We start from the raw sequence: 8,719 nt of genomic DNA, 5'->3' as shown, positions 1-8,719 counted from the left end.
ATGAGAGGTGACTGTGTAGTTCCCCTAAGGAAAAGCACCTTTAGTAAATCCGCTTTTTCTGTGAGAGCTTCCCATGTCTGGAATACACTGCCATCAGACACACACAACTGCACCACATATCACACTTTCACAAAATGCTTGAAGACATGGCTAAAGGTCAATCAGATTTGTGAACATGGTCCCTAGCTGTGTGTTGCCGCTTTCCATGTCTGTTGTCTGTAACTTGTGAGGTGTGGAAACACTTTGTTGCTTTTATGAATTTTGTCTTGCTGCTTTTTGTTCTATGTTGCTCGGTCTGTATGCTACGTCTTGCTTGTCCTATGTTGCTATGTCTGTATGCTATGTCTTGTTCTATGTTGTTATTGTCTATATTGTAATTGTTTTTAATAACCTGCCCAGGGACTGCGGTTGAAAATTAGCCGGCTGGCTAAAACTGGCACTTTTACTGAAACGTTGATTAATGTGCACTGTCCCTGTAAAAATAAACTCAAACTCAAACTCAAACTCAAACCAGGACAACGCTGGGCCAATTGTGCGCCGCCCTATGGGACTCCCAATCATGGCCGGTTGTGATACAGCCTGGGATCGAACCCAGGTCTGTAGTGACGCCTCTAGCACTGTGATGCAATGCCTTAGACCGCTGCGCCACTTGGGAGGCCCTCAGCTTTTCATTTTTAATTCATATGTAAACATTTCGAAAAACATAATTCCACTTTGACATTATGGGGTATTGTCTGTAGGCCATTGACAATAAATCTCTATTTAATCTATTTTAAATTTGGCCAGTAACACAACAAAATTTTGAAAAAGTCAAGGGGTGTGGACACTTTCTGAAGGCACTGTATATTATATATATTAATATTGTATTGGTAGACTTCAAGTAATGTGTGTTGACTGAAACATATTGAATATGAAATACAGTATTTCATCTTCACCAGCTCATAATGGCATCAGTGTATTCCGTGTGGATATTGTTATCTCCAGATGTCAAGAAGAACCAAGTTCATCACACCAGCTCTTGAAAGCCTGACACAGGAATTCATCACTGATGTCATGGAAGATTTCTGTAGAGATGAGACAGAATGTACAGTATAGTCAATGAGCTTGCTTGTTTAGGTAATTACAAAACACATACTGTATGGAATATCTAGGAATGTTTTGAGACTGATATAAAAAGGCAGGCTGATGGTGTTCTTAAAGGAAAGATGTCCAGACCTGCACAGCCCAGTCCTTTGGGAAGAGGCATCCTCAGGGACCCTGCAGAGTGCTTCAGTCGTTCGCTCAGAGACTTCTGCACAAGGGCCAGAGTGCAGTCCTGGTGCCACACAGGCAACTCCAGCCCCAACATGCAGCGGCTGATCCGGGCCTTCTCCTCTCCCGTCAGGAGCCCTTTCTGGTGGGCCACGTACACCATGAAGGACATGTCAATGTTCACTGCCTCCCCGTGGAGCAGCGCAGGCAGCACTTTCTGCAATGGAGCATAAAGAGTTTAGTTCCAAAGGTAAAGTTATACTGTATTCACATTTGCCGAATTGTCTCTTCACTTGTCAAAAATGTATCTGATCATTCACACCTTCCCTGATGCCTTCCTCTCCATCCTTTTATATCCTCTCCATACACCTTTTTTATCGTTCACTAGTATCAATTCAGTGATCATATCTTTACCATTTCTAGCTCAGGGCTGACTAGATGGCCGAAGTCCACCAGTCTGTCCAGGTCATCCTCCCACAGATTGGGAGCCAACTCCTCTAGCATGGTTTCTATGGCAATCCGTGTGGACAAAGAGGCTGCATCCTCCAGGTCACAGCAGCCACTGAACTTGTCACGGGATTGGAAACTGGAGTCCAGCAGGTACCTGCCTTCAGTCTCCAGGAGCTCAAACAGGCCCCTGTGTTTCATCAGAGCCATCTAAAACACAACGGATGATGGCTGATTTATTAGCTCCATTCAGAGTTTGGAAGTAAGCCACTATCAATGGGGTGGTTTAGGCTCGTAAAAAGTGCTTAACTTTCTTCATTCATATTTGTAAATTAGTAATAGTGATTAGTAGAGTGTATTAGACATGTAATAGACAGCAAACAAATACAACCACACCTTGCTGTTAAGGGATGTTTGTCCAAAACAACTGTTGTCCAGATATGCCTCGAAATGCACAGCAACAGTCTCAGTCCTTTTAGAAAAGATGACATGCTCAGTTTGTAATGTGTTAGAGAGCTTTCACGTATTTAACCCACATGCATACTGTACCCATGCTGCGATGATGAGTACCTTTAACATTTCTGCCATTCCATTAGAAACCTGCCTGCGAGGAACAGTTCGGATGAAAGTCCGGTCTAAAAATGTTGCGACCGGGGGTATGTAACTCCCCAGCTTGTTCTTGCCATTGGCAAAGTTGACTCCAGTTTTGGCCCCCACACTGGCATCAATGTAGGAAAGCAGGGTTGTCGGGACACGGATATATGGGGTTCGTCTCCGGTAGAGAGAAGCAGCTAGGCCCACCACATCCAGACACACCCCTCCTCCAATAGCAATGAGGGGCTCAGAGCGCCTGTCTATCCCAAACTTGTGGACCTCCTCCAGAATCCTGGTCACGAGCTCCATGGACTTGTTCTCCTCTGTAGTGGGCAGTGGGAGGATCCTATAGAGAACATTTCTGGCCTCAAAATACCTGGTGACCTGGGAGCCATAGAGCTGATTGACTGTCTCATCGATGACAATGAAGCGTTTGATGGGCTTGGTTTTGCTTCTGAAGGCCTTGAGCTCTTCCTGGTCCTCTATATGACCACATAGCAGTGTGTCATTCCCAACATCCAGCAGGTTGTGGCATTGGATCACTCTGTAGGTGAACACAATAGGGCTGACCACTGTCCAGGAGAGGCCATGTTCTGAGGTTCTCTGGAAACTGCATGAGGAGCCAGCAGAAATGGTAAGTGATCACAACAACTGTCATAGTGGCAGGTTTGAATGGATTTATAAAGCTTTACTGTTTTCGTCTGGCTTGACTATACATACTAACCCTTGCTTTGATGTTGAATCCCTGTATACAAACATCCCCCACCAGGGAGGCCTAGAAGCTATGGCACACTATCTTAGTCAACAACCCACTGGCACACTCCCTAGCACTACCTGTATTGTTGAACTGGCTGAGATTGTTCTAAGAACTTTTTCATGTTTGAAAATTACATGTTCATTCAACAGAAGTGATCTGCCACGGCAGTAAAATGGCACCGAATTATGCCAATCTGTATGCTGGGTTGTTTGAGAAGAATATGATTTTCAGCCCTAACAATCCATTCTTGCGCCATATCAAGCTCTGGAAACGTTTCATTGATGACATTATTCCTTCCATTACAGGGTACAGCAGAGGAACTTCATCAATTCCACTCCATCAATATAAGCAGTGAATATCTAAAATTCACCCTCACATTTGATGCGCATTAAACAAGTTTCTGGACATTTTGATAAAGAGGGAGGTGGCTTTAGCACGGCCCTATACAGAAAGCCGACGGACAGGAATTCACTGTTACGCGGAGATAGCTGCACCCTACACCCCTGATAAAAAGCCTCCCTATCAGCTAATACAGTCGCATACGTAGGATCTGTAGTACACAGTGACTATGACAAACAAGCCGTCTGTCTGGATGAGCGTTTCAGACAACGGAATTATCCAGAGGAATGGCTGCATGACTCAAGGGACCGTTTCAAAGATATGACCCAGGATGACAGCCTCACGCCCAAACCACCCCGCCCCCCTGACCAACGAGTTCAATGCTTCCTTCAATACTCCCCACTTCGCAAACAGTTCGACCATATCATTAAAAAACACTGGCACATCTTGAGCACTGATTCACAACTGGAAAATACTTTTAAAGAACCCCCGCGGGTAGTCTTCTAACGCGCCCCAAACATCAGTGGTGGTGAAGTCTGATTTTCCACCCGTGCCACTTAGCACACTCCTAGACAATATGCCAGACGGTATTTACAGATGTGGCGGGTGTAGGCCTACTCAGTGTAACTTTACGAACAAATGCACAATGTTCAATCACCCTTTCACGGGCAAGGGCATTAAGATTAAGGGCATCATTACGTGTTCCACAAAAAAATGTGCTATACCTGATCAAATGTATTGGTGGTCTATGCTATGTAGGAAAAACTAAACGAGCTCTGAAAACAAGGAAAGCAGAACACAGGAGTAATATCAGGACTCCTGACCAGAGAAACCCGTGGCTGCGCATTTCATGGAGGCTCGTCACATCAGCTCTCTGAGATACATTGGTATCGAACATGTTAAGACTAACACGATGCGGTGAGATATCGACATTCTATTACTGAGAAGATAATTGTATTGGCTTTACAGTTTGTCCGCCATGTCTCCTAAAGCTCTGAACCAAAACACCGTTCTAAAATGCGCACCGCACATGCAAGCGGTTTCATTGACAGAGATGGAAATATCAGTTAGAAAGAGGGGGGATTTAAAGATGCAACAACTATCATGGGTTGCTAATATAATTACGATAATGTCTTTGGCTGCTAGACAATTAAAGAATGTTGAAATTAAACCAATAGAACAGGAGAACGCATAATAATAAGTAAGTATTTATCAAAATAATTCCATCCACGTTTCTATGGTTGGATTTTGGCTATAGGCTACTTTGAAGCAAGGTAAGACATGCCTCATATTATGAATTAAAACGTCCAGGTTTCAAACAATAAAGGAACAGGACAACTATAGTGATGCTAATGATAGGCCTAACCATCTTCTGGTAGATGGAAAGGCTTTCCCAAAAACCTTCTCTATTAAATGTTAACTAGCTACAAAGTAGCCTATGCCTACCTGTCAGAATGATATCATGATGATTATTTCCATCAATCCAGTGGCCATTTCTTTTGCAAACTCCATCTCATGTGCTACAGAAACACTGCTAATCAAACAATAGTGTAGCTCAATTGGTAGAGCATGGCGCTTGTAACGCCAGGGTAGTGGGTTCGATCCCCGGGACCACCCATGCGTAAAAATGTATGCACACATGACTGTAAGTCGCTTTGGATGAAAGCGTCTGCTAAATGGCATATTATTTTCCCCAGACCTCAAAAGTGGTCTCCTGATGTGGTTTAAGCATTGTTATGAACATAGAACATACCATTTTGTTGTTTTTCTGAAAAGAACGAAAACCTGGAAAAATAGGGGAAAATCTGAAACGTGAATTTCTGTCTCAATAGTAGGCCTACTATTAGCCTACTGCACAGCACAGCTTGGGGTGGCCTGACTGAAAGACCAATATGGGATCTATCATTTTAGATCATTCAGACCCTTACGAAAAAATATTGCAGTCAGAGTGCAGTATAACTGCAGTATGCTGTAGTATAACTGTAGTTAGAGTGCAGTATATCTGCAGTATGCTGCAAATACTGCATCCAAAATAACACTGTTTTTTTACTGCAGTAATTTTGCAGTGTAACTGATGTACACTGCAGTTATTCTGCAGTTACTGCGTCCAAAATACCACAGTCCACTGCAGTTACTGCACTTTTACTGCAGATTCAAAACTGCAATCTTTCTTTGTAAGGGGAGTGTATGTCACTGTTTCCAGCTACAATAGCCATTTACAACATTAACAATGTCTACACTGTATTTCTGATCAATTTGATGTTATTTTAATGGGCAAAAAAAATGCTTTTCTTTCGAAAACAAGGACATTTCTAAGTGACCCCAAACTTTTGAACGGTAGTGTATGTATACATTATATTTTCTGTAACTTCTACATGTACCAATCTCATTTATATCAAATTATTAGAGGTACATAAGTTGTTTTTTAAATAGGTCTGTAATTATATCTACGGCCACCGTGCGCCCTGCGCGTTATGGTCATATGGGCGGGTATTCCAACAGTTTCCAACATAATCTTATTTTTTTTTACTGTTGCCTAGGTTTTAACTTGGACCGATTTGTATGTACAGTACCTGTCAAAAGTTTGGACACACCTACTCATTCAAGGGCTTTTTTTTATTTTTACTATTTTCTACATTGTACAATAATGGTGAAGACATCAAAACTATGAAATAACACATGGAATGATGTAGTAACCAAAAAAGTGTTAAACAAATCAAAATATATTTTATATTTGAGATTCTTCAAATAGCCACCCTTTGCCTTGATGACAGCTTTGCACACTCTTGGCATTCTCTCAACCAGCTTCACCTGGAATGCTTTTCCAACAGTCTTGAAGGAGTTCCCACATATGCTGAGCACTTGTTGGCTGCTTTCCCTTCACTCTGCCGTCCGACTCATCCCAAACCATCTCAATTGGGTTGAGGTCGGGTGATTGTGGAGGCCAGGTCATCTGATGCAGCACACCATCACTCTCCTTCTTGGTAAAATAGCCCTTACACAGCCTGGAGGTGTGTTGGGTCATTGTCCTATTGAAAAACAAATGATAGTCCCACTAAGCCCAAACCAGATGGGATGGCGTATCGCTGCAGAATGCTGTGGTAGCCATGCTGGTTAAGTGTGCCTTGAATTCTAAATAAATCACAGACATTGTCACCAGCAAAGCACCCCCACACCATAACACCTCCTCCTCCATGCTTTACGGTGGGCACTACACAGGTGGAGATCATCCGTTCACCCACACCGCGTCTCACGAAGACACGGCGGTTGGAACCAAAAATCTCAAATTTGGACTCCAGACCAAAGGACACATTTCCACTGGTCTAATGTCCATTGCTCGTGTTTCTTGGCCTAAGCAGGTCTCTTCTTCTTATTGGTGTCCTTTAGTAGTGGTTTATTTGCAGCAATTTGACGGTGAAGGCCTGATTCACACAGTCCCCTCTGAACAGTTGATGTTGAGATGTGTCTGTGACTTGAACTCAATTTGGGCTGTGATTTCTGAGGCTGATAACTCTAATGAATGTATCCTCTGCAGCAGAGGTAATTCTGGGTCTTCCATTCCAGTCGTGGTCCTCATGACAGACAGTTTCATTACATTTACATTTTACATTTTAGTCATTTAGCAGACGCTCTTATCCAGAGCAACTTACAGTTAGTGAGTGCATACATAATTTTTTCATACCGGCCCCCCCGTGGGAATCGAACCCACAACCCTGGCGTTGCAAACGCCATGCTCTACCAACTGAGCTACATCCCTACCATCATAGCGCTTGATGGTTTTTGCGACTGCACTTGAAGAAACGTTCACATTTCTTGACATTTTCCGTATTGACTGTCTTAAAGTAATGATGGACGCTCGTTTCTCTTTGCTTATTTGAGCTGTTCTTGCCATAATATGGACTTGGTCTTTTACCAAATAGGGCTAACTTCTGTATACCCCCCTACCTTGTAACAACACAACTGATTGGCTCAAATGCATTAAGAAGGAAAGACATTCCAGAAATTATGTTTTAAGAAGGCACACCTGTTAATTGAAATGCATTCCAGGTGACTACCTCATGAAGCTGGTTGAGAGAATGCCAATAGTGTGCAAAGCTGTCATCAAGGCAAAGGGTGGCTATTTGAAGAATCTCAAATATAAAATATATTTTGATTTGTTTAACACTTTTTAGTTACTACATGATTCCATATGTGTTATTTCATAGTTTTGATATCTTCACTATTATTCTACATTGTAGAACATAGTAAAAAGAAAGAAAAACCCTTGAATGAGTAGGTGTGTCCAAACTTTTGACTGGTAGTGTATATAATAATTTATGTCTATATGTACCTCTGTGATTATGATTGACTATGCGCAAAAGTGAATTGAATTGTTTCCACACCCACCATGGTCATGTGAGGTGAAATGTGTATATTTTGGGATGTGAGCACTGTCTGTTTGACCTGACGAAGATGGTTGTTAATAAAGCAGTGAATTGGGGGCATAAACAGTGTGCGGGCCTTCCTGTTCTTTACAAGTATTCTTTATTAGCCCAGCACCTAAGTTAATGATGTGCGTATGACCACTAACCTTTCTATAAATACACACTTAACATCTAACATTTTTAATACACACAATATTATGACAATTACACTGTCAACAAGAACAATGGCTCCCAGTAGGCTAGTTGGGATGCAAAGTAAAGGTGTACAGATAAAATTACAAACTGTTAAACAACTTTTCCACTGGTGGTCTACTCTACACTGACGGTTAAACAAGCTGAAATGTCAGCTGTGCCCAAAATAGAAAGATATCCCGTGTCTTCCAGTTCACCGAGCCATTTATGAAAAGGACTGCTGACTCACATTGAGTCAACAAATATGAAACATCTTCCCTGTTCTAAAATAATATATATAGTTAAAATAAACATTAATCAAAAGTAACTCATTTGATTCCTAGGATTTGGAACCAGAAGTATACTCCCCCTTTTTTTTTACACTGCCATTCAGCAAGGTGATCTGTCATGCTTATGAGATGTGCTAAATCTTTCCACAAGAAAAATACAAAATGTAAATGCAAAGTATAACCTACTCACATTTTAGCAGCTGATAACCGTCCCTCCTTCTGAGACTGTCCACCAGTCTGTCTGTTCCATGCCCCGTTCACTTGCAGCAGGCTGTACTCTGTTTGTTGGCTCGTGTCGCTATCAGAGTTTTCATGTGATTGCATGACCTGAGTATTTACTGAGTGGTATATAGTTGGCTCTGTCATTTTGGAAGGATATGCAGTGCGTCTCAATTCTCTACCTTTCTCCTGTAGTGTGCACTCGGTCACTCCTCCCCTTGTAACTT

At 42.2% G+C, this 8,719-nt stretch overlaps 1 protein-coding gene across 1 annotated transcript; it reads right to left on the bottom strand.

The window, feature by feature from the left end:
- Positions 1-974: 974 nt before the first annotated feature.
- On the bottom strand, positions 975-8,639 carry LOC311150153 (2-epi-5-epi-valiolone synthase-like; the record flags this gene model as incomplete). Its single annotated transcript, XM_084187462.1, has 5 exons — positions 975-1,084; positions 1,216-1,468; positions 1,666-1,908; positions 2,269-2,902; positions 8,464-8,639. 5 exons carry the CDS (start codon positions 8,637-8,639, stop codon positions 975-977), a joined length of 1,416 nt encoding a protein of 471 aa, XP_084043588.1.
- Between the last annotated feature and the right edge of the window lie 80 nt (positions 8,640-8,719).

This window comes from Coregonus lavaretus, assembly GCF_964263955.1.
Source record: "Coregonus lavaretus genome assembly, chromosome: 22".
NCBI lineage: Eukaryota > Metazoa > Chordata > Actinopteri > Salmoniformes > Salmonidae > Coregonus > Coregonus lavaretus.
The sequence above is the reverse complement of the archived record's forward strand: the minus strand, read 5'-3'. Positions and strand labels throughout refer to the sequence as shown.